This window comes from Hippopotamus amphibius, chromosome 8, assembly GCF_030028045.1.
Source record: "Hippopotamus amphibius kiboko isolate mHipAmp2 chromosome 8, mHipAmp2.hap2, whole genome shotgun sequence".
NCBI lineage: Eukaryota > Metazoa > Chordata > Mammalia > Artiodactyla > Hippopotamidae > Hippopotamus > Hippopotamus amphibius.
In genome coordinates this window covers 9,989,329-10,012,500 of record NC_080193.1, presented here as the reverse complement: position 1 = coordinate 10,012,500, position 23,172 = coordinate 9,989,329, and the positions used below count along the sequence as shown (strand labels likewise).

Below are 23,172 nucleotides of genomic sequence, written 5' to 3'. Positions count from 1 at the left end.
GAATGCTGAGTCCAGAAGTCTGAGCATCGTTGAAGAATGAATTAGGAGGAAAAAGAGCTCCCAGGGAAAACGTTGGGGAAGGTGTACTGGAGTCAGCCTGTCTGGCCCCCTGACCACCCTGCCTCCCACAGAACCGCCACGAGATGCTGGCCGTGGAACCCATCAATGAACTCCTGCGGGACAAGTGGCGAAAGTTCGGGGCCGTCTCCTTCTACATCAATGTGGTCTCCTATCTGTGCGCCATGGTCATCTTCACCCTCACCGCCTACTACCAGCCACTGGAGGGCACTGTGAGTGACTGCGAGCCAGGCAGGAGCTGGGGCGCAGCCGGGTCCCCTGTGGGAGGGACTGGAGAGGGCTTAGGATTGGATGGGGGAGTGCCCTGGTGGTCCAGTGGTTAGGACGCCGTGCTCTCACTGCCGAGGGCCCGGGTTCAGTCCGTGGTTGGGGGAGCTGAGATCCCGCAAGCTGTGTGGCGCGGCCAATTAAAAAAAAAAAAAGGAAGGTGCCTCCCGCACCCCGGGGGAGGAGGGGGAGGGAGGAGGCCCCACAGGACCTAGATGTTCGGGGCATTGAGGAACGACCGGATCTGGGGCCAGATGTCGGAGGGGCCGGGTGAGGACTTGCGTGCCCCCTGCTCTCCAGCCGCCCTACCCTTACCGCACCACGGTGGACTACCTGCGGCTGGCCGGCGAGGTCATCACGCTTTTCACCGGGGTCCTGTTCTTTTTCACCAACGTGAGTCCTTGGCTTCCCCGCACCCCCTGACCCTGCCTGGACCCTCCTCTCCCTCCACTGCTTTTAGCTCCGCGCTTCTGCCGGTTCCAGCTCTCTCACATGCCTCCTCCCTCCCTCCAGATCAAAGACTTGTTCATGAAGAAATGCCCTGGAGTGAATTCTCTCTTCATCGATGGCTCCTTCCAGCTGCTGTAGTGAGTAGGGCTCCCTGGAGGGGCAGCTTCTGGGTGAGGAAAGTGGCGTTTGGTGGTGGGGGTGTGAGTGACTCTATCAGGAGTGGATTCACTCCAGCCTGATCAGCTGCAGCCCAGAGTCAGGACAAGGCCGGTGTCAAGCAAAAGAGTCTCCTGGTTAAAGCAAGATTCTGGTTGCTAGAGAGTTATCACCATATACACCATGGATGGAAATAATTTAACCTCTTATGCTTGTGATTAATTGCTGTTGTCTGCCTGGAGTGCCCATGTTAAGAATCTTGAGGCTGTGTCTGTGTTTAGTGGGAAAGAGTGCTGGAATTGATGAATGATGTCTGCCTAGGGCACAGGATGAGTTGCTGCGTGTGTGTTACATCTTTTTCCCTTTCCTTAGAGTTTAGAGAACAATGAAAACTCACGTAGCCACAAAATTGTCACTAAGCACCACTGAATCTTTCTGTAGCGATTCCCGAGGACATCACTTTGGGATCTGGAGGGCCGCAGGGCCATTACACACATATCAGTTGCCAATTAATTGAGCGTTCTGGCTAACAGGATGCTGGGGAACCCAGTGAGTCCACGTGGTGTCTCTTCTGGGTGTCATCAGGATGTCCTACTACCTAGAGGGCTTGAGGGCATGCCTCCGCCTCCAGGGCCTCATTCTCCCCTCTCCCCTCTGGCCCCTCTTGTGGTCTCTGCTGCCCTGTAGCTTCATCTACTCCGTGCTGGTGATTGTGTCGGCGGCCCTCTACCTGGCGGGGATTGAGGCCTACCTGGCCGTCATGGTCTTTGCCTTGGTCCTGGGCTGGATGAACGCCCTTTACTTCACCCGTGGGCTGAAGCTCACGGGGACCTATAGCATCATGATCCAGAAGGTATGGGGTGGGGGGGGGGTCCCTCTGGATGTGTGTGTCCTTGGAGGGAGCCACACACACCACATATGTACAGACAGTGCCGGCGGCCCTGAGGCTGTAGGGGCAGTGGGCAGGGCCTGGACATTGGGGAGGGACAGGGTGGAACTGGAGAGAAGATTTGGGATGAGGTGCTGGGAAAGTGAGAAACCACATGTCTCATCTTTGCTTCCATGTTCCCACCGGGCTCTTTAGATCCTCTTCAAAGATCTTTTCCGCTTCCTGCTGGTCTACTTGCTTTTCATGATCGGCTATGCTTCAGGTGAGCTCCGGGAGCCCAGGTGGGCCTGGCAGGGGTGGTACTGGGACTGGAGCGGCCACTATAATGTGTGAAGGAAAATACCCAGCGTTGGTAGAGTTCTCACCATGGGCCCGGCACTGGGCTAAGTCCTTTCCCATCTCTGCCTCATTTAATCCTCCCAACAAGGCTGTAAGGGAAGTGCCTTTATTATCATCTTTTACAGATAAGGAAACCAAGGCTTAGAAAGGTTAAATAATGTGCCCGAGTTCAAAAGCTAGAACATGGGAAAACTGGCATCTTAGCTATTGTTGCAAAAGAAGCCACCCAAAACTTAGTGGCTTAAAACAACCACCATTTATTATTACGCTCAAGTCTGTAGGTCAGCTGGGTGGTTGTGCCGACCTGGGCCAGGTTTGGCTAATCTTGATGGGCTCCTGTGTCTGTGCTCAGCTGGCGGGTTGGCTGCCGGCTGACTAGTATAGCTAGGGGTGGCCTCAGTTTGCTGTCTTCCCCAGGGTCACTCATCTCCAGCCAGCTAGCTTGGGCTTGGTCACACAGTAGTCCGAGGGTTCCCAGAACGTGAGCGGAAGTGTTCAAGGCCACTGCCTGGCACAGCATCACTTCTGCCTCACCCTGTTGGCCAAAGCAAGTCTCAGGGCCAGCCTTGATTTAGGGAGTGGGGAAATGGACTCTACCCCCTTGGTGGCAGGAGCTACAAAGACACATTGAAGGGGGGTGGATACAGGGGAGGGTGCATTTTAATCATTCGTCTACCAGCCCAGGTCTTTATAAGGTGCAGCTCTGGCTCCCTCTAATAGGCTTTCTCCTTGATGTCCTGATGCCAGGGGACCTCAGTGGCACAGGCCATGGGGAAAGGACCAGGGATGCAGAAACTAATCAAGCTGTTGTGCTGGTCCCCAAGAGGTGGGTGATGTGCCATCCAATGCCCAGTATCCAAAAGGGAGTGGCCAACTCAGCCATCACCAGGCCACATCCACATCTGTGGAGGTTGTTCTGGGAACCAGCACTGGCAGCAGGAGTCTGATGGTGGCGATATTTTAACCCAGATGGTGCCAAGGCTCTGTGTGGGTTATGGTGGAGAAGGAGAACTGTGGCCTTCGCTTAGCTGGGGAGAGAGGGACAGGGTCCAACTACCCCTCCCTGGAATAGGACTAGAAAGAACTAGACAGAGTGTCAAGGGTTCTCCAGTGGTGTGAAAATTAGATCAAGAGTCCAGCCCTACCACAGTCTTAAATATAGAAACTGAGGCAGAAGCTTAGAGGTTAAAGTAGCAACCTAGTGGTCAGCTTGGTGCCAGGGCTTCTCCTGCTAGGGGACACTAGATCCCCGTTCTGAAGCTGACATATCCCAAACATGGCACATGTGCTGCCGTTTTCCACTGTTGTGCCCATGACAGACATTGCTAATGGATCACAGAATCCTTCTCAACACACGTTTCAGCAGCCACTACAAAACTGAACAGCATTAGTGTATGAGCTGGAACCTGCTTCCTGTAATCCCAGGTTGAAGGCACGGTGACATTCTGTGCCCCACTGACTGACGGGGCTCAGCCCTCTCATGCTCCCTACCGTGGATGCTGTAGGCGCAGATGTTGGTGCTAAACTGTGTTGAGAAGGACTCTGAAGCTTCGTCTGGCTTCGTGGGAAGGGATAGCACCAGGTCAGTTTGAGGTGTCTGGAGAGGGTGAGGGCCTTAGTGAGCATGGCTTCTTCCACTCTTCCTCTCTGAGCTGCTTTGGGCTGGGAAACAGGAGCACACGAGAGAGTCGGTATGCTGGCATTCCAGGCTCCCAGGACCTCTAAGAACCATAGGTCGATGAGGTTTTACTTAGCCGTGGCACTGTTGACATTTGGGATCAGGTAATTCTCCGTGGTGGGGACCGTCCAGTGCATGGTATGATGCTGAGCAGCATTCCTGGTCTTTTTTTTTTTTAATTTTTTTGGCCATGCCACGTGACATGTGGGATCTTCGTTCCTCGACCAGGAATCTACCCCACGGCCCCTGCAGTGGAAGTGTGGAGTCTTAACCACTGGACCCCCCAGGGAAGTCCCAGCATCCCTGATCTTTACCCACTAGGTGCCCGTAGTGCTCCTCCGTCCCTTTGTGACAACCAGAAATGTCTCTAGACCTGCCGCAGGGGCCCTGGGGAAAATTTACCCCTGGTTGAGAACCACCGGACTAGGTCCTGGGAAGCTCTTCCTGGTTAACAAGAGTTTGAGGAAGGAGCAAAGGCTTTGCGTGCAGGAGGACCCGGGTCTGAACGCTGGCTTGGCTTCCACGCTGGGTAACCTTGGGCCAGCGCTCTCCCTTCGCCAGGCCTCCACGTTCCCCTCCATCAAATGGAAGGATCCTCCCCCCTTCTCAGCTGGCGTCCTCACCCTCGGCGAACTGTCCCCGCCGCCCCTCCCACAGCCCTGGTCTCCCTCCTGAACCCGTGCGCCAACATGAAGGTGTGCAACGAGGACCACACCAACTGCACGGTGCCCACGTACCCCTCGTGCCGCGACAGCGAGACCTTCAGCACCTTCCTCCTGGACCTCTTCAAGCTGACCATCGGCATGGGCGACCTGGAGATGCTGAGCAGCACCAAGTACCCCGGGGTCTTCATCATCCTGCTGGTCACGTACATCATCCTCACGTTCGTGCTGCTCCTCAACATGCTCATCGCCCTCATGGGGGAGACGGTGGGCCAGGTGTCCAAGGAGAGCAAGCACATCTGGAAGCTGCAGGTGAGGCCCTGGCGCTCCCAGCCCCGCCCCGCCAGCCACTCTTCTCCCTCTAAGGTGGGGCCGCCTGACCCGCCTCATCTCCTTAGCCTCGCGCTCTGGGCGAGGTGCCCCGTCCTGTTCTGTCTCCGCTTCCCTGTCTGTAAAATGGGCATCGGAGGTCCCGGTCTGTTTTCCAGAACTGCCTACGCATTTCCAAGTGGCTTCTTGCCTGGCCACCGGCAGTGGCTCAGATTCCCTCGTGGTCCAGTTCGCGGGATATAGTCAGCTTCTCGCGGCACCACTGAGTGAGCGCTGTCGGCACAGAAAATGCTCACAGAGCATCACATTTCAGTGGGGGGCCCGCATGGAGCCCAGGGGCAGCGTCTGTGCCCCACCCCAGCCCAGGAGACCAGGCTGGCACGGGGACAGGCTGCCCCAGAGCTGGGAAGCATCAGCATTGTCATCAGAGGGGCTTTTACCAGCCCAGGGGAAGCGTCCAGGCTCCCCACCCCCACCCCCCGCCAAGCAGGTGTGGGTGGATGCGGGCCTCACAGGCGCTGGGGAGCTGCCACCTTTGCTTCCTGCAGGTTTCTGTGCAGTTCTAGAGAGCAGAGGCCCTGGAGGTGGGGGTCACAGCCCACCTGGCCGCGTGCAGTTTGAGAACTGGGGTTCCTCATGAATTCAGTGTCGCCACAAGGCCCGGAAGGCGGCACCCGCGTTTACCATGACTTTGTACATTTCCAGGAAGTGGTGCACTGAGAAAAAAACTCTGAGGTTCTTCTCCCAGGTTTGGGTCTTAGGGAACCACCTGGACCCGCTCTTAACCTGTATCCATACCGCTTACTTCCCTGGGCCTTGGCTTCCCCCCTGGGTGTAGCTCAAAAGATGCCAACTGGATTTGACCAGCAAAGATTTATTTTTTTCTGCATCACCGTATTTTTTTTAACTAATGTAAACATTTTTTTTTTTAATTTTAAATTAAGAGATATCATAGAAAAAAATCCAGATTTCTGTCTTTTCTTGAAAAGTGGGAAGCCTGGCAAGGCAGGCCCACATTTCTGCCTGGCAGTTCTTGGATGGACAAGGGACGGCTGCCCCCTCTACATGGGGTGGGGGCCTGCACCCCCTGGTCTGCCCCAGTCGCCGCCCCTCCCTGGGGATGCCCAGCACCAAGGGGACACGTCAGCGGGCGCTGCTGATCCTTCTTCACTCATTTCCTCCTGCGGGGCCCCTGCGGGTATTTCAGCTTTGAATCCAGGGGCAGTGGGAGCTGGAAAGCCTCGTGCTCTGCCCACCCGGGCCTGTTGTGTCATTCCTGCCTTGAGAGCAGTTAGGCGAGGCTGGGGGCGGCGCACCCACGCCTGCCCGCCCTCCCTCCCTCCCCACAGTGGGCCACCACCATCCTGGACATCGAGCGCTCCTTCCCCGTGTTCCTGAGGAAGGCCTTCCGCTCCGGGGAGATGGTGACCGTGGGCAAGAGCTCGGACGGCACTCCGGACCGCAGGTGGTGCTTCAGGTGAGGCCAGGCGGGCATCGGGCCTCTTTACATTTTCTCCCTGTTGCCGCTTCCCAAGCCAGTGAGGCCCCCGTGGGCCCGACCAGGACTCCGTTCCACTGGCTGATCTTGGGCAGGCTGGTTTAGTTCTCAGCCTCGGTTTCTTCACCTGTGAAGCGGGGACAGGGATGGCACCACTCCCTCCACCAGCTGGGTGGATTAGACGGGCTAGCACGTGAGACAGGCCAGCAGCACCCGACGCACGTTGGGACGGACACCCCCGATGCAGCTGGTGTGACTGCTCCGTCCTCTGCTGGAGGAGGCCGGCTCAGCGGCGGTGCTCGTCATAGGGCACCACCCTCTCCTGGCGAAACAGTGGGGTGGGTTTCAGGGCTTCGGCCGAAAGGGAGCAAACGAGGTATCATCAGCTTCAGCTTGGGATGTTACCCAGATGCACGAGGAATGCCAGCTCCTCAGGGGAACCCCTGGGTGAATCTTTCCTTTTCAAGGGACGCGTTCTTCATAATGCGGTTGCCGGCATAGAGCATAAGTGCCACGTTTGGGGTCAGGCAAAGTCAGTTTCTACTGTGATAGCCCCACCTCAGGTCAGCTGGTCAACCCTGTCCAATTTGAATTTTGTATTTTATTTATTTATTTATTTATTTAAGTGGCTGTGTTGGGGCTTTGTTGCTGTGCGCGGGCTTTCTTTTAGTTGCGGTGAGTGGGGGCTACTCTTTGTTGTGGTGCGCGGGCTCCTCATTGCTGTGGCTTCTCTTATTGTGGAGCATGGGCTCTAGGTGCATGGGCTTCAGTAGTTGCAGCACATGGGCTCAACAGTTGTGGCTCACGGGCTCTAAAGCACAAGCTCAATAGTTGTGGCACACGGGCTTAGTTGCTCCTTGGCATGTGGGATCTTCCTGGAGCAGGGATCAAACCCGTGTCCCCTGCATTGGCTGGCGGATTCTTAACCACTGCGCCATCTAGGAAGCCCATGTCCAATTTGAATTTGAAGTTCAAATCCCAACTGTGATTTATTAGCTTTGTGACCTTGGATGAATAGTTCCATAAGCCTCAGTTTCCTCATCTGTAAAATGGGAGCAGAGACTGTATCTTCCTTGCTGGGTCCTGACCCTTAGGGAAAAAATGCTCAAAAAATGGAAATTGAATGAAAATAACGTAAAAATAATTTTAGAAAGGAAAAATTATCTTGAGCCCATTTGGGCCCGAGAGGGTATAAACCTGACTTTAGGAGGGTGTCCCAGTAACAAGAGTGAGAGTAGCAAGAAGGACAGTGTCCACCCACAGATGGAGGGATATATAGCCACACAAATAAGGTCTTTGCCTACAATGGAGTATTATTCAGCCATAAAAAGGAGTGCAGTACTGGTCCCGGCTACAGCATGGATAAACCTTGAAAACATGCTTAGTGAAAGCAGCCAGGTACAAAGGGCACATGCTGAATGATTGTACTCACATGAAATGTCCAGAATAGGTAAATCCACAGAGACAGAAAGTAGAACAGAGGTTACCAGAGGCTGGCGAGAAGGGGAGTGGGGAGTTATTGCTTAATGGGTACAGAACTTCTGTTTCGGGGGATGAAAATGTTTTGGAAATAGATAGTGGTGATGGTTGCACAGTCTTAGGAATGTATTTAATGCCATTGAATTGTACACTCAAAAGTGGTTGGGGGGGGGGCTTCCTAGATGGCACAGTGGTTAAGAATCCGCCTGCCAGTGCAGGGGACACGGGTTCGATCCCTGCTCCAGGAAGATCCCACATGCCAAGGAGCAACTAAGCCCGTGTGCCACAACTATTGAGCCCATGTGCCGCGACTACTGAAGCCCACGTGCCTAGAGCCCATGCTCCGCAATAAGAGAAGCCACGGCAATGAGGAGCCCGCGCACCACAATGAAGAGTAGCCCCCACTCACTGCAACTAAAGAAAGTCCGCGCACAGCAAGAAAGACCCAACACAGCCAATAAAATAAATAAATAAATTAATTAATTAAAAAAAAAGGAAAGGTGGTTGAGGGGGACTTCCCCAGTGGTCCAGCAGTTAAGGGTTAAGACTTTGCACTTCCTCTGCAGGGGGCATGGGTTCGAGCCCTATTCAGGGAACTAAAATCCCACATGCCGAGTGGTGTGGCAAAAACAAACAAACAAACAAACAAACACACAAAATAAAAAGTGGTTGTGGGACTTCCCTGGCAGTCCAGCGGTTAGGACTCCTCGCTTGCACTGCTGGGGCCCGGGTTTAATCCCTGGTAGGGGACCAGATCCCTCAAGCCGCACAGCTAGGCCAAAAAAAAAAAAAAGTTGAGATGGCAAATTTTATGTTACATATATTTTATCAGAATAAAAAAAAGCAGGAGGGCATGCTGCAGCAGGGAGGCTGGCTGGGGGTGGGGAAGGAGTGCTGTCTCCCGGGGGCTCCCCTTGACCTTCTGTCTGCTGTGGCCCCACCAGGGTGGACGAGGTAAACTGGTCTCACTGGAACCAGAACTTGGGCATCATTAATGAGGACCCCGGCAAGAACGAGAACTACCAGTATTACGGCTTCTCGCACACCGTGGGCCGCCTCCGGAGGGGTGAGTGGTGGGGGAGAGGAGGGATGCGGGACGCTCAGGGGTGCAGAGGGGGAGCCCTGCTCATCTTCATCACTGATGTGTTTTGATCAGTCTCGTCCGCTTTCTGGGGCTCGGTGTTCTTGTCTGTAGAATGGGAGGGTCCGATGGGCTGGCTGCTGAGCTTCCTCTGCTGCTCGTGCAGGCCTGGGGCCCCTCGCTGCCACTCAGCTGAGTGCATGAGATGCCGTGGAGAGGGCACGGGCGCTCAAGCCTCCTGACCCAGGCTTGACTTCTGATTCTTTCATTTACTGCTGTGTGTTCCTGGGCGAGTCTGTGACCTCTCTGAGCCTCAGTTTCCACCTCTGTAAAGCGAGGATAACATACCTCCCCCTTTAGAGCACTGTGGAGTGCCGAGGACACAGAAGGTGCTCAATATATGCACGTGCCCTCTCTGCCAACCCTCACCCTTCCCTCCGCTGCGCTCACTGCAGATCGCTGGTCCTCGGTGGTGCCCCGCGTGGTGGAGCTGAACAAGAACTCGAACCCAGACGAGGTGGTAGTGCCTCTGGACAACATGGGGAAACCTAGCTGCGACGGCCACCGGCAGAGTTACCCCCCCAAGTGGAGGACTGACGACGCCCCCCTCTAGCGGCTGCAGGCAGGAGCAGGGTCCCCTCCACCACCCATTTCTAGTCCGCCTGCATTTCAAGGGGCTCCCTGGGGTGTCCCCCGCACCCTCCTTCAACCCCCAGAGGTGAGGGCCGGGCAGAGATGCCGGGGAGGCCCCAGGACCCTCTCTGGTCCCCAGGCTCCTGCCCCTAGCCCCACCTCCCCACCCCGGGCGTGGGGCTCCTGGCCGCCTGTCTCACTCCCATGGAGTCATGTAAACAGCACCAGGGTCTCTCTGCCCACAGGGGCTCAGACCCCTGCCTCTCCATTTATTTATTTGCTCTGGTCTCAGGAAAGTGACACAGCCCCCTCCCCAAACTGGAGCCTGGCAGAGGCCTCAGGACCCCATCCCAGGTGCACTGCCAGGTGCTAAGCCCTGGGCCCCGCCCCACGCCCTGGGCTGCACAGAGCACCCTGGGCTGAAGGGTGGCGGCTTTGCTGAGGGGCCGGGCCCCCGGGGTGGGGTGTGTTTTGTAGAGGGTCTGGGATTGTTGGTGCTCAATAAATTTTCATTGATGGTGGAGATGGTGGGGATGATGGTGGAGATGGTGGGGATGATGGTGGAGACGGTGGGGATGATGGTGGAGATGGTGGGGATGATGGTGGAGACGGTGGGGATGATGGTGGGGAAGGTGGTGGGAGGAGTGGGAACAGGTATGGGGATGACAGCACGGAAATGGAAGAGCTAAGAGATGCCTGTGTGGGGGGTGGGGATGAGAACAAGGAGTAGTGGTAATGACCAAGGTGGTGTTTAGGGTGATGGCTGGGGGGGCTGGACCGGAGGTGGTGGCCTGAGAGATGGAGATGAGATTGGAGTGTGATGGGAAGGTAGAGACTAAGGGAATGAGGAGGGGAGGAGAGCTGGCGGAGGGACAGTGATGCTGTGGGGAGACAGTAACTCTACAGAAATGCTGAGGGGGGTAACGACACTGGTGGGGGAGAGTGAGGCTAGTGAGGCGATTGTAAAGCTCACCATGGGATAGTGATGCCGGTGGGGAGATGATGAGGTGCCCGTGGGGGTAGGAAAGCTGCTGGGAGGGGCAGAGCAGGGGCGGAGGTGACAGCCACGGAGATGGGTGAGCCATCAGTGTCAGCAGTGGGGCGATGGTGAGCATGAGAGCGGCCTTAGTAAGGACCGTGGTGGCGACTGGAGCCGTGAAGAGTGCTTGTGGAGTCTGGGGTGGGGATGGGACCACGTGCCATCGGGGCTGTGAAAGTGAGCTGGAGCTGAAGGCTGACCTGCTTCCCTTCCGAGGGCAGCCATTCTCCCCAGCGTCACACTCGCAGCTCCAAGCCTCTGGGCATGAGGAGGGGCCCCCAAAATACCCCATCCTGCTGCTCTACCCTGGAGCGGAGGAACCCGCAGTGAGCTGAAACTTCCCTCTGACCTCCCAGGTCAGGCAGCTGCAGTGGGAGACACACAGGGCGTGGGGTCTTCCTGTGTCTCTTTTTGTGAGGGAGGAAATATTTCCCTGAAGTCCCCCAGCCAGCCTTTTCTCTTGTATTATTGGCCAGAATTGTGTCGTGTGTCCCATGCTTCAGCCAATCAGCAGGCTGGAAGCATCAGTTGTCCTAAAGTAGCAGAAGGTAATATGGAGAAAGGTAGTTTTCCCAGCCAGGTCTCGGTTCTGTGGGAAAGGAGGATGCGGAAACCAATATTGCCTAGGCAGCCAGTAATATCTGTGATAGGCCTTTTCTCAGATTCCCTCCACCCCACCTTTCCAGGGGGGGGGTGGGCAACATTGTCACGGAAAATGGCTGGGGCTTATTTGGAGCTATGAAGAGGTCATTTCTCTAGGGGGTTTTGTGATGGGCTGGCCCACAAAATCAAAACACCCTCTCAACTCAGAAAGACTCCATAAATTATTGAGGTGAATACTTCATTCATTCATTTTTAAAAACTGACAAAATAATTGTAGGCTATGAATTTTCCTCTGAGAACATTTTTAGCTAAATGTATAGTAACTTTTTCAACTGTGATTTTCTAAGTATTTGATGGGTTTGGATGTTGATATTCTATAACTCAAAAGCGGTTTAGGGGGAACTTAAAATATTTTCAAGCCGTTGAGATTTTGTTTGTTCCTGTAAGATCTGAAGGGTGACCTTTCCCAGTGTCCTTCAAAGTATAGGGCATGTGCTAGTGATATGTCAAAATATTTTCAGGGGGACGCATTGGACGTAGAATTGCTTAGAGGAAAGCATCCCTCCTGATTATGACATGGTATCCTTTTGATGCTTTAATACCTTCCTAACACTCATTAATATCTCCTTAATGGAGAAAAACCTGAGGCTCAGAATCTCTGAAAGGCGGAGCTAAAATCAGGAACGATGTTAACTTCCCCTGGACTCCCGGGAACGAGGATGGGGAGGGGGAGTTTCCAAGGAGAGCTGGAATGTTGATACCTGTGCCAGACCGCGTCAGTGGCCCTGACTCTTCCCTTTAGCCGTTCCTTTGCAGTACAACTGTGTCTTTTCCCGGTGGGCAAAGCATAACTCTCTACCCCTGCGCTTGACCACGTGACTTCTTTTAACCAATGGGATGTTAGCAGACACGCCCGGGCCAGCACCCCGGAGGAGGATGAGAGATACGTGGAACAGAGCTACCTCATCCCAGACAAGCCTCACAGAGACCAGAGGGACCCCCACAGATGTGGGGCCAGAAACTTTTTTTTTTTTGTATGCCATTAAGTTTTTGTGATTTTTTTTTTTTCAAGTGCAGGCATCAATTTTGTGGAACTGGTTACCGAATACAGACAATAGAAGAAAGAGTAACTAGAATCTGATGAGGCCAAAAAAAACCCCTGAATGTCCCCCGCACTCCGTGTTATGGATGGGGAAGTGGAGGCTCAGAGAGGGGAAGACTTTTGTCCGGGGCACCTGGCTGGTAAGTGGTGGAGGCGGGATTTGAACCCAAGCATCCTCCCCATCCTGGAGAGAAGACACTCTGACCCCTGAGGGCTGAGAAGTGGTGAGGCCAGATCACTTCTGCAGTGGGTGAAGACCCTAGCTTGCCACTTACGCTGAGCCCCGGAGACTGTCAGTTTGAACATACCCCTAACTTTATTCCAACAAGGATTTCTTATTATGTGCATGTATGTGTATTTAATAATGATAAAGCACTTGTATGTCATATCTGACAGCAGGGCTTTTTTCATCCCAAGTTTAAAGCACTACTGGGAAATAATTAGTGCTACCAGAGTCAAAAACAATGGGACCCCATCAGAAAAGACAGTCTCAGAAACTCTTGGATCTTAATTGAACAATTACCTCTTATGCCTATGAATAGTTCATTATTACGTGCCCTGTTATTATTAGCTGTTATTATTGTTTTAGATGAATGCTGGGGATTTTTTTTTTAATCAAAAGCCATTTTCAACCATACTGTTCATCTCCCCCCGCCCCCTGGTGTTCGCATGCTTCTGACATTTCCGAATGTAATAATGCTGTAGTCGGCAGTCAGTCTCCACACCTCGCCTGGATAACAGTGTATTCTGATCACTTTGGCTCTTTGGACGGGGTGGTTAAATACTCCCGGCCTCTGTTCATACTGCTATTAATTTCTGACTCCCTGGCGAAAGCATTTGCATGAGAATCAAGCACTTCCCGTCTTTTATTTTTTAAGGAATCTGAAGTCATGGGGGACAATGGGGAGATCCTCGTTCATTCCAAGCTTTTGAGACAGAAACAAAAGGAGGTGGTGGTGATGGAACCAGGGGATAGGGTAGAAGGGGCATTGGGCAGTGGAGAGACCCAAGCCCCAGGGATGGAGGGTGAGAGGCTGGGTCAGGAGAAGCCAGGCTGGGAGTCTTGTGTTTTTGGAGGGAAACACAAGAAGAAGGGAACGAATGAACGCACATAAGGCATCCGCCATGGGTTAGGTGCTGTGCTCAGTGTTTGGCATTCATATTTCAGCAGCTGTGTGTGGGAACTTATGGACTGGTGTGGATGCCTCTCCAGAAGTCGTGACTCTTCCTTATTCACAGTACCTCCTCTTGTTCAGAGTTCTCCACTCCCAGACCAACCCCTGTGACTATTTCCCTTACTAGGTATTGGTATAGGAATAGCCACGTGAACCAGTTCTGGACCATGAGACAAAAGGGGAAGACTGCCAAAGGAGGAGGAATTCTGGGAAAATGAGAAAAATATAAGAAACACTGTCTTCTCTTTCGCTGGACACTGTCAGGTCTGGTGTGATGCCGGGAACTGCAGCAGCCATTTTGTGACCATGAAGGGGCCTGGTGGTACAGAAAGATGAAAAGGACATGGGTCCTTGATGATACCACTGTGCTATGGAATTAACCAACTGTGGAGCTACCCTACCATAGCGTTTCTTGTGGTTGTTTGAGATAATCAAATTTTCTTCTCATTTATACCAATGAGTCAGGGTTTCCGGTTACCCTGCCAAAATCATGAAGATACAAGAACAAGTTTTCTGCCTATTTTACAGATGAAGAAAGTGAGACCCAATGAAGTAAACACATTTGCTCAAGTACACACAGCCTGGATGTGGCGGACTCAGGATTTGAACCCTCTGTCTTAGAAGGAGATCCCTGCGGGGGGGTGGGGGCAGGATTTTTTTTTTTTTTTACACAGCACAGGGACATTCTGTTTTTCTACAGGAACAGGCTGTGATGGCTTCTAACAGGTGGAGACAGGACAGGTTGGATGGAGCTGGGACTCAAAGCCAGGTCCCCATATCCCAGCTCAGAGTCTTCTCGGCACCTCAAGGTGCTCAGTGACATCATAGAGACTCCCCCTCTATCTCAGCCCCCCTCAGTTTGGGATATACCCACAGATCTGCCTTTGACTGCTACTGGGTGGGGCAACTGGTCGTGGAGATTGGCCACCAGGGGCTGCTGTCGTCACAGCCAGGAGCCTCCGCGGAGGAGGCCAGAGGGAAACTTGGAACCTGGGAACCTGGTTGGGAGGAACCCCTAGTGTGAGCTCCCCATTAGGTGAGGCTGAAGCCACAAGACTGAGGAAACCCCACCACTCCCACTCCCACAGGAGCAAAAGGAGTCTATATCTGCCTCTAGAAAGTCTAGGACCTAGTTGCTGTGTGCTCTCAGGCAAGTTGCCTCCCTTCTCTGAACTTCACTATTTTCATTTTCAGAATAGGGGGATCATCCCCAATTCTCAAATGAGGGCTTCCTCTCTCTCCCTGGTGGTCTTTCTCCTCTTTGGGGCCTAGCTCGACAGGGTGGACAAAGACCAATTAAGACGTAAGGCCCAACGACTCCAGGTCAGGGTTGGATTCCAGTTCTGGCTCTGCCGCAAACTCATTGGGAGTCTTTGTGTTGCAGTTGGGGAAACTGAGGCCCAGTGAGGAGAAGGGACTTCGTTTCCCCAGTTGCAGCACAAGAGGTAGGACTCAGTGTTTCCTGAAGTCCCATTTGTTCCTTGGGATGCTCACAGATAGAAACAAAAACTTAGGTGATAGAAAAAGTTAGGGGATTACTGGGTTAAAGCTGGAAGAGTATCTTGCCTACAGGACTTTTCAGAGCCTTTAATATGCTCATCTGATTTGTGCAACTCCAAGGTGGTGGAGGAAGGAGGATATAGGCATCTATTTCTCAAGCTCTTTTATCCTAGAAACCCACTTTCCAAGGTGAAAATCAGCCAGAGTGGGTGATGGCAGAAATAACACACCTAAGGAACAGCCTCTGTGCTGCCTAGTGGATTTGACTACCCATCTCCTGTGTTCACCCCCACATGGGACGTGCTTTGTGATATCAGTCTCACTTTACATTTGAGAACCAGGTGGCTCAGAGAGGGGCAGTCACTTGCCAAAGGCCACATGCTGGTGGGTGGCAGCCTCAGGACTGTAACCCCTGGGACCCACTGCTCTGGGGTCTCATTTGTCCTGTCATCCTGATCACACATTACCTGATGCCGTCCCAGTCCTTCAAATGCCATCACTCCCTTTGACAGAGGCTCAGAGAGGCCACACAAGGCACCCAGGGTCATACATAGAGTCTGTGGGACACTGAGGCCAGTTTTCCTGCCTCCTCCCCTCCTCCTGCCACTCTCCGGTGCGCTGGTGATGGTGGTGATTTAAACAAAAAACCTTTTGTCCACCGCACTTGTCTGCGCCCCCCAGCTGGGCCCCACCTTCCAATGGCCCCCGAAAGGGAGCCCGGTGGCGGCCGCGTGGGCCCTTTAAGAGCACCTGGGAGGCCCAGGCGCAGGCGCAGTACAGCGCAAGGGAAACCCAGGTGCACGTGGAGTCCCAGGTGCCGCGCAGAGCTGAGCGGTGCGGGTTCGAAGTCGCAGCTTGGAGACAAGGCAGGGGTCGAAATGGGAGCGGGATCCAGAGGCTGGGCTGAGTCAGGAGAACACGGAGCCACCGTGGAAAGGTGAGTGTCCCCCGCGTGGATTCCCTCCACTCAAATGTTTGCCAAAGCACCCCCGCCCGTCGGATGCCTCTGGAAGATGGGGTGATCTTATAATGGTTAGGACAGGAAGTGGTAATAATAGACACGGTTCTGGGCCAGCCACACAGTGGCTATGGTGTTGGACAGCCTAGCTCTAACTGGGGGTGAACCCAGGATGGCGAGGAAGAGGCTCCTAGTCCTTATGAAGGAAAGGCTTGCCGCTCTGGTGGGAGAGGGGGCTGGATGGGCTGGTAGGGGCTCCCCTCAGCCTCTGTCACCCAACGTAAAGTCCCAGCAGCGTGGGGTGTGGGAACCCAGGCTGGACCTGCGTTCTGGAGCAGGTAGGCCATATGTGGGGGTCGGTAGTGGTTTTAGTCTCCGCACAGGCACAGCAGTGAAGAGCTTAGACTCTGAACCCGAGGGCCGGCGTTCTCCTCGAGCTGCGGCACTGATCTCCATCCTCAGCTGTGTTACTTTAGGCAACGTGATTGCTCTTCTCTGGGCCTCGCTGGCCTCATCTGTGGTGCGGCTACACACACCTATATCACGCGCACCTGAACAGTTATGAGGACTAAATACCCTTTAGCCCCAAGCCTGGTGGCCAGTCCGCCTACAGTACCTGGGCTGGTGGTAATTGGAGTAATGATACCATCATCGTCACTTGTGCTGCTCTGCAGTGTGGTCATCAGGAGTGACTGTATAAAGGGCAGGGGTGCCCCAGGCCAGGATGCAGAGGCTGGAAGGCCCTTTAAGATCAGCTAGCTCAGCTCCCAGGGAGGGAAACCCAGCCAAGGCACCCAGGGAGCCAGTGCTAGGACAGGGCTAGAACCCCAGCTGGGTCCTGGGGCCAGGCCTGGACTGGCTGTGCCCCGTGCCCCCACCTGCCCCGCTTGCAGACCCACTGTGCAGCAGGTAAGGAGGTTTTCCCCGATGTGAGGGACCTGGCCTGGAGGGTGGCTCCAGTCTCTGTCCCCTTGCCTGATGCTTCCGTGTGGGTGGGGCTGGCGGTGGGCTCAGGACGTGGGGACCTGGGCTACCTAGCATTGGTGCCGAGGTGGCCCCAGTGGTAGCCTCTGGGAACAGCCGGACCACAGGCTGCCGCCCAGCCCTAAACCTGGCTGTAGACCCTGCTGCTGGGCCGCTCTCCCAGTGTGTGCACTGTGCTGGAGTCTCCTTGACTTCCATCTCTGGTTCTGGCACTGCTGCCTTTGGGGATGGACTGGTTCTGGGTCACAGCAGCAATGGTAGGATCTGCACCGGGCGCCAGCTCACTCCAGAGGCTGCGTTGCCCTGGGCGCTGCGATGCCCCCAGTTGTGCTTCAGTGATGCATGAGAGTGGGGTGTCTGGAGGCAGCCTGGCCCAGGGTGTGGGCTCGATGCCAGAACCTCTTACCATCCTTGTGGCTGTTTCTCAGATTCTCTGTGTCCTCATCTGTAAAATGGGGATGCTTTTATTACATACCCGAGAGGGCTGTCGTGAGACTCAATTTTGTGAGGTCAGAAAAGTACTGTGTCAGCCGCCGTTTACATCCTACTTGTGGTAACTCCCAGTGGCCTTTCAGGCAGCGCTGACTTCCCTAGCTTGTCACCCAGCAGGACCCCTGCTCCTGCTCTCCAGCACCTGGGTGATGTGTTTGGTGCACTGACCCAGCTCAGAAGGGCCCAGGTCCCACCCTGGACACAGCCTCTTCCTCTCGGACCCTCCGTGTGCTACCAGGTTCGGGGCCCTGGCCTTAGGGAGATGGATGTCCCCACTACAAGGTCACATCCAGGGTGTCCCCTCTGTCCCTTTTCTGCCCCGAATCTTGACATGCCAGGCAACCAGGTGGGACTCTGTGCATGAGAGAGGAGGCCTGAATCAGACTGGGGACTCCCCCAGCTCCCTTCTGTTCAGACGTTGGGCCGGCAAGCCAGGGAGGAAAGTGGGGACAGGACGTGAGGAAGAGTCTATGCTGTGGGGTTTGAACCCCAACTTCCCACAGACTTGCTGTGTGACCTTGCTTCACATCTCTGAGCCTCAGCTTTTTCCTCTAGAACACCCCCTACCTCACAAGCAGTGGCGAGGCTGCAAAGAGATGCTGTGTATAGGAAAGTGCCCAGCACACAGTAAGTGCCTGATAAATGCTGAGCTTCCCCAGGCACCAGGGCACGGGGTGGGTGTGTGCTGGGGCTGGCCAGAGAGATGGCCACTGCTCAGCCACGTTGGCCTGTCCCCAGCCACCCTGCCTCCAGGAGGCATGGAGGGTGCCAGGCACAGAGGAAAAGCTGGAAAGGATTTTGGTGATGCAGGGGGACACCTCTGTGCCCCTCAGGGAATGAGCTGGATGGGCCTGGGCTCAGTTCTGCCTCTATGAACCCATCGCTGGCCCAACCGAGTGGCTGACACGTGAACAGGGTAAATGACTGTGTCCACTTCGAAAGAGCTAGAGGAGTGAATGAAACACTGCACACAAAGTGGCCCCCAGCAGAGGAGGCGCCAGGAGGGTCCTGGCCCGCTTCCTGGGGCTCCGGGCCTAGGCAGCAGGGGAGGAGACAGCCTGTTTTGCTCCTAAGGGGAGGAAGGAAGAACAAAAAAAAGAACAAGAGCTACAACACAATCCCACAGCTGACACACGATCTGTTTTCCTTTTTTCTTTCTCTTCGTTTTTAAAACAATATAGTGCAGACCGCACTTCTCACAGTAGAATATAATGGTCAATTTTAGTATAAAAAAAAAACATTCTCAGAGATTTGTAAATGCACTTAGTGCTTGAACAGGCCTTGGAGAGAGATACAGTACCGCTTCCGGAGTGCCAGAGGGGCCAGGATTTGGGGAAATTGGGCCTTGGGGACTCAATGGGGGGACCCCTGCCTGCCTTATCCCTCTGAATGGTGTGGGGCAGGCCTTGGAGGGTGGCTTGCAGGAAAGGAGTTGGATTGGATCTCCCAATTAAAACCAGTGCTTGCCCGCACACTGGCTCCTAGGAGTACCCCTGAAGGAGGCGGGGTCTGGTCCCTCTGACATTGTTAGCCCCTATGGTGCCTTTGTGCGAATAGGTAAGTGGTGCCCCTTCCTCAAGTTCAGAAAATTGCTGTAATAAATATACAAGTCTAGGATGCAAATGGTGTCTCCTTGGATGAGTTGCCCTTGTGCAGTACACAGCTTGCACAACTGTGCCCAGCAGCCCTCTAAGATGTACTGGAGGGAAGGGGGAAGGTTGTAGTCCAGGGTTTGGAGAATGGAGGTGGGATTCTGTGTCGGGAAGGAATGGTGGGGAGGGGAAGAGAGTCTAGAAAAGGAGGAGCGGGGGGACCGGTGGTCCCTGGAGCCTCTGTTAGAGTGGTCTTCACCTGGCATTGGGCAGTGGGAGGCGGTGTGGGCCCAGTGACTTCCTATAGGCCCCCTCTGCTCTTTTTCCGGGAGACTGGGGAGCTTGTGGAGGGAGGAGCTGTCTAAGCCCTGGGGGCTGCTCTGATCCCACCCAGACTCTAGACCATCACATTTCTTCCTGCATCCCACTGTGGCCTGAGCCCCCTCCTGGAGAGCCAGAAAGAACCACTCCTGTTTTAAGTGGTTTCTCTCTCCCTGCCTCTGCCCACTTGGATGCAGGAAGGCATGGACGTCGCCGGCTGCCCCCGGGCCCTCCCCGTGTCCTGGGGCAGCCGATGGTGGGGAGGGGCCTTGGTGAGTGAGGTCACCGTGCCACTCCCCACCGGCAGCAGCGGGCAGCAGCCAGCCTGGCTTCCTTGTGGGCGTCACCGGGCACTGGGACACAGGGTCAGGCGGGCCCCCTCTGCGTGCAGCCCACCCTGTCCTGCGGCCTGCCTCCCCCCTCGGCGCCCTGCCCGTCCGTCTGCGCGCCTGCCTGGCAGGCCTTATCTGTAGACGGGCAGGCGGATGTGGGCGTGCTGGTGGTCGAGCAGCCGGGGCACAGCCACCGTCTCGTAGCCTTTGCCCAGCATCTGCTCCTTGATGCAGGGCGGCCGGATGTCGTTGATGAGATACTCCAGCGACTGCAGGCTGCTGCTCAGCGCGGCCGTGTTGCACACGCTCTTGCTGGGCAGGCCCGACAGGGTCTCCGCCGGGGGCCCCGCCAGCTCCCGGGCCGCCCCCGGCCCCAGCTCGGTCACCGCCACGGCCGCCGCCGCCGGGTTGTAGCCGTCGCTGGTGGGGGTGACCAGCACGCTATTCCAGGGGGCGGCGAAGTACTGGCCCACGGGGACGCTGGCGGGCAGTCCCACGCCGCAGGTGAGGGGCGACCCGCCGGCCCGCTCGTACCCCCGCCCCCCGCAGGCCTCGGGGGACGTGCTGGCCAGCGCGCCACCGCTGTAGGCCCGCAGCGGCGGGGGCGGCGGCGGGGGCGGCTTCTGCGGCCACAGCAGGTAATCCAGGCCGCCGTCCGCGTAGCCCGCCGGCTTGGGGGCCCCCGCCAACGTCAAGGCCGGCGCGCCGCCCTGGCCCAGCTCGGCGCCCTTCCGGCAGTCGGGCGGGCCGGCGGCGGCCGGGTAGGCCACGCTGGGGAAGCTGGGCACCGGGCCGTGCTTGGCCGGGCTGGGGTGGGGGACGGCCACGGCCTGGCAGGCGGCGGGCGCGGCGCCCGGGGCCTGGCACTGCTGGTTGAGCTGGTAGAGGATGCTGTGGATGGAGGGCAGGTTGGAGGGCGGCAGGGGCAGGCCGCGGCCGGGCAGGGGGATGACGGTGGCGGCGGCGGCCGCGGGCAGGCCGGGCGGCGGGGCGGGCGCCTCGGGCGGCTTGGGGTAGGCCAGGGGCCCCAGAGTGCTGGGCGCCGGGTAGGGCGCGATGCCCACCTGCACGGCGGCCGGCGACAGCTTGGTCCGCTTGCCCTCGGCGCTCTTGAGCACGCCCTTGGCGGGCCCGGCAGGCGCGGCCGCGCTGGAGGAGGAGACGGCGGCCTTGACGATGGCGAGCAGGCCCTGGTAGCCGGCCGTGTGCGGCGGGTAGGGGCTGTAGCGCTGGCCGCTGGTGTCATAGCCGTTGACGGTGCGGCCGAGGTGCTTGTGCTGGGGCACGCGGATGTTGCTGGGGAAGATCTTGATGGAGAGCGGGCTGTTGGCCACCTTCTCGGCGTAGGCGTCCAGCTCGGCCGGGCTGGGGTAGCGGGAGGAATGCATGGAGCTGGCCACCGTCTCGCCTGCGGGGACACGGGAGGGGAGGAAGCACAGGTGAGAGCCCGCCCTGCAGCCGGGGAGGCCTGGAGGCCGTGCCCGCCCCCCGCAAGGACTCATCCGCCGCCCCTCCCTCGCTTTGTCCATCCGATCGCTTGCTCCTCCATTCATTCCTTCTAAATTTTTAAGCTTTGGATCAACGTGTAAAGTCCGTGAAGGAAACTGCACGCATCACAAGCTTGCTTGTCACACTCGTGTGACACCTAGGTCAAGGGAGAGGCCAGTGCCAGTCCCCGGAGGGCCCCCTCCGCCCCCTCCCAGTCCGTAACCACGCCAAGGGAACGGCTCTCCGACTCCTAACAGCCTGGACTCGTGGTGCCTGGGGTCGGCAGAGGTGAGCTGGGGCCCTGCGGCGTGTGTTCGCTGTACTGTCGCATCTCCGTCACTTAAGATTGCGTCTCGAGGTTCATCCAGGTGGCCGTGGGGGCGACGTCCGTTCACGCTCATGGCTGCACGGTGCTCACGTGTGACTACATCACAATGTACTCGTCCTTCCTACTGCTGATGGCATTTGGGTCATTTCTGGTTTGGGGCTGATACAAATAGCGTGACAGCCCCTGGGGCACGTATTCAGGGAGTCCTGCTGGGAATACGCCCAGGAGTGGAATTGCTGGGACAAAGGAGAGAATGTTCAGCTTCAGAAGAAAATGCCCAACAATTTGCCGCAGAGACTGTGCCAGCTGCGTGCCCCCCGCCCCTCAGAGCACGGGCGTTACGGGGGCTCCGAACCCTCCACTCCACCTGCCTGGTGCCATCTTGCATTGTATTGGGTTGGCCGAAAAGTTCGTTCGGGTTTTTCTATACCATCTTACGGAAACACCCGAGCGAACTTTCTGGCTAACCCCAATAACACCACTCTGGTGGGTGTTCATTCCTCCTGCCCCTTCACTTGTGCTCTTGGTGCCTCCCTTTCCTCATCTGTAGGATGGGGTGATGATGGCCTGCCGATGGTTCCGTGAGTTGCCACACGGGCCGGGCGCTGGGCCAGCTGCTGCAGTTGGCTTTCATCCTGGGGCTCACAGGCAGCCGGGAAGGAGAGGTTTTGCCCTCGCTGGGTGCCCACGCCCTCCCCAGGTCTGCCTGTCACCTGCAAGACCAGCATGGTGGCCACTGCCTTTTTTGTGAGCTGTCAGTATGCCAGCTGAAGGGTGTACTTTGTTTATTTAATTAAATTTTTTTTTTTGGCTGTGCTGCGTGGCTTGTGGGATCTTCGTTCCCTGACCAGGGACTGGACCTGGGCCCTTGGCAGTGAAAGTGCAGAGTCCTAACCACTGGACCGCCAGGGAATTCCCTGAAGGGTACACTTTGTGTGACAGGCTGACTGTCCCCACTGTCACTGGGCACAGCTGGCCCCTGCCGTGGGGGAGGCGGGTTGCCGGTGGGCTGCCCCCCTTCTCCCATCCAAAGCCTCTCCCTAGTCCTGAGACATTCCTCAGTGCCGCCCAGGACCCTGTCTGGGGCAGGGAGGGGAGCAGGAGGCCTGTGTGAGGCAGATGGAAAGGCCGCAGGCTTTGGAGCTGGCAGCCTCGGTGGAGGCCTGTCTGGTTGTGGGGCTGTGTGGTCCTGGGCAAGTTGTTGGCCTGGCTGAGCCTCAGTTTCCCCACCTGTGGAATGGGGATAATGACTGGCAGGTCTTCAGGGTGGCCTCAAGGAATGTCTGTGCCAAGGGGCCCAGCAGGGGGTGAGACACACAGTAGGTGCTGGGAGCTCGTGACCTGGCTGGGCCCTTGGGTGAGAAGGACCCTCCCTACAAGGTCTCATGACGCATTGCCTTCCTCCCTGCCCTGTGTGCACCCTTGGGACTCAACACTGAGTCCCAGGAGGGGGTATCTGGGGGGGGGGGGTGTTACCACTCTGAGCCACAGTTTCCTCATCTGTAAAATGGGGTTATACTGCTGTTAACACTACCTCCGGGGTGGCTGTGAGGGTTTAACAAATTGTGTGGCGGAGGCTTAGCAGAAGTGGGTCTAAGTGTGTTAAGACCTTCTCCATCTACCCAGGTCTTCCAGGGAGAGGAAGGGGCGGGGCTTGTGCACAGGGTGGGCCTGACATTGTGGCTGGGACAGAGTGCAGACCCCACTGCTTTCCTTAG

At 56.2% G+C, this 23,172-nt stretch overlaps 2 protein-coding genes across 3 annotated transcripts in view; one reads left to right on the top strand and one right to left on the bottom strand.

The window, feature by feature from the left end:
- The window catches only part of TRPV4 (transient receptor potential cation channel subfamily V member 4), a 27,467-nt gene extending 17,511 nt beyond the window's left edge, over positions 1-9,956 (top strand). The window contains exons 8-16 of the mRNA XM_057746505.1: positions 132-290; positions 646-738; positions 859-932; positions 1,639-1,804; positions 2,036-2,102; positions 4,515-4,831; positions 6,199-6,326; positions 8,771-8,892; positions 9,363-9,956. Of these exons, the coding sequence (XP_057602488.1) occupies positions 132-290; positions 646-738; positions 859-932; positions 1,639-1,804; positions 2,036-2,102; positions 4,515-4,831; positions 6,199-6,326; positions 8,771-8,892; positions 9,363-9,520 (1,284 nt within the window). The 3' untranslated portion in view covers positions 9,521-9,956. The remainder of the gene's footprint in view (positions 1-131; positions 291-645; positions 739-858; positions 933-1,638; positions 1,805-2,035; positions 2,103-4,514; positions 4,832-6,198; positions 6,327-8,770; positions 8,893-9,362) is intronic.
- An 8,580-nt stretch (positions 9,957-18,536) lies between these two features.
- The window catches only part of FAM222A (family with sequence similarity 222 member A), a 57,767-nt gene continuing 53,131 nt past the window's right edge, over positions 18,537-23,172 (bottom strand). For both annotated transcript variants that reach the window (XM_057746973.1, XM_057746974.1), the window contains exon 3: positions 18,537-21,046. In XM_057746973.1, the coding sequence (XP_057602956.1) occupies positions 19,770-21,046 (1,277 nt within the window). In that variant the 3' untranslated portion in view covers positions 18,537-19,769. The remainder of the gene's footprint in view (positions 21,047-23,172) is intronic.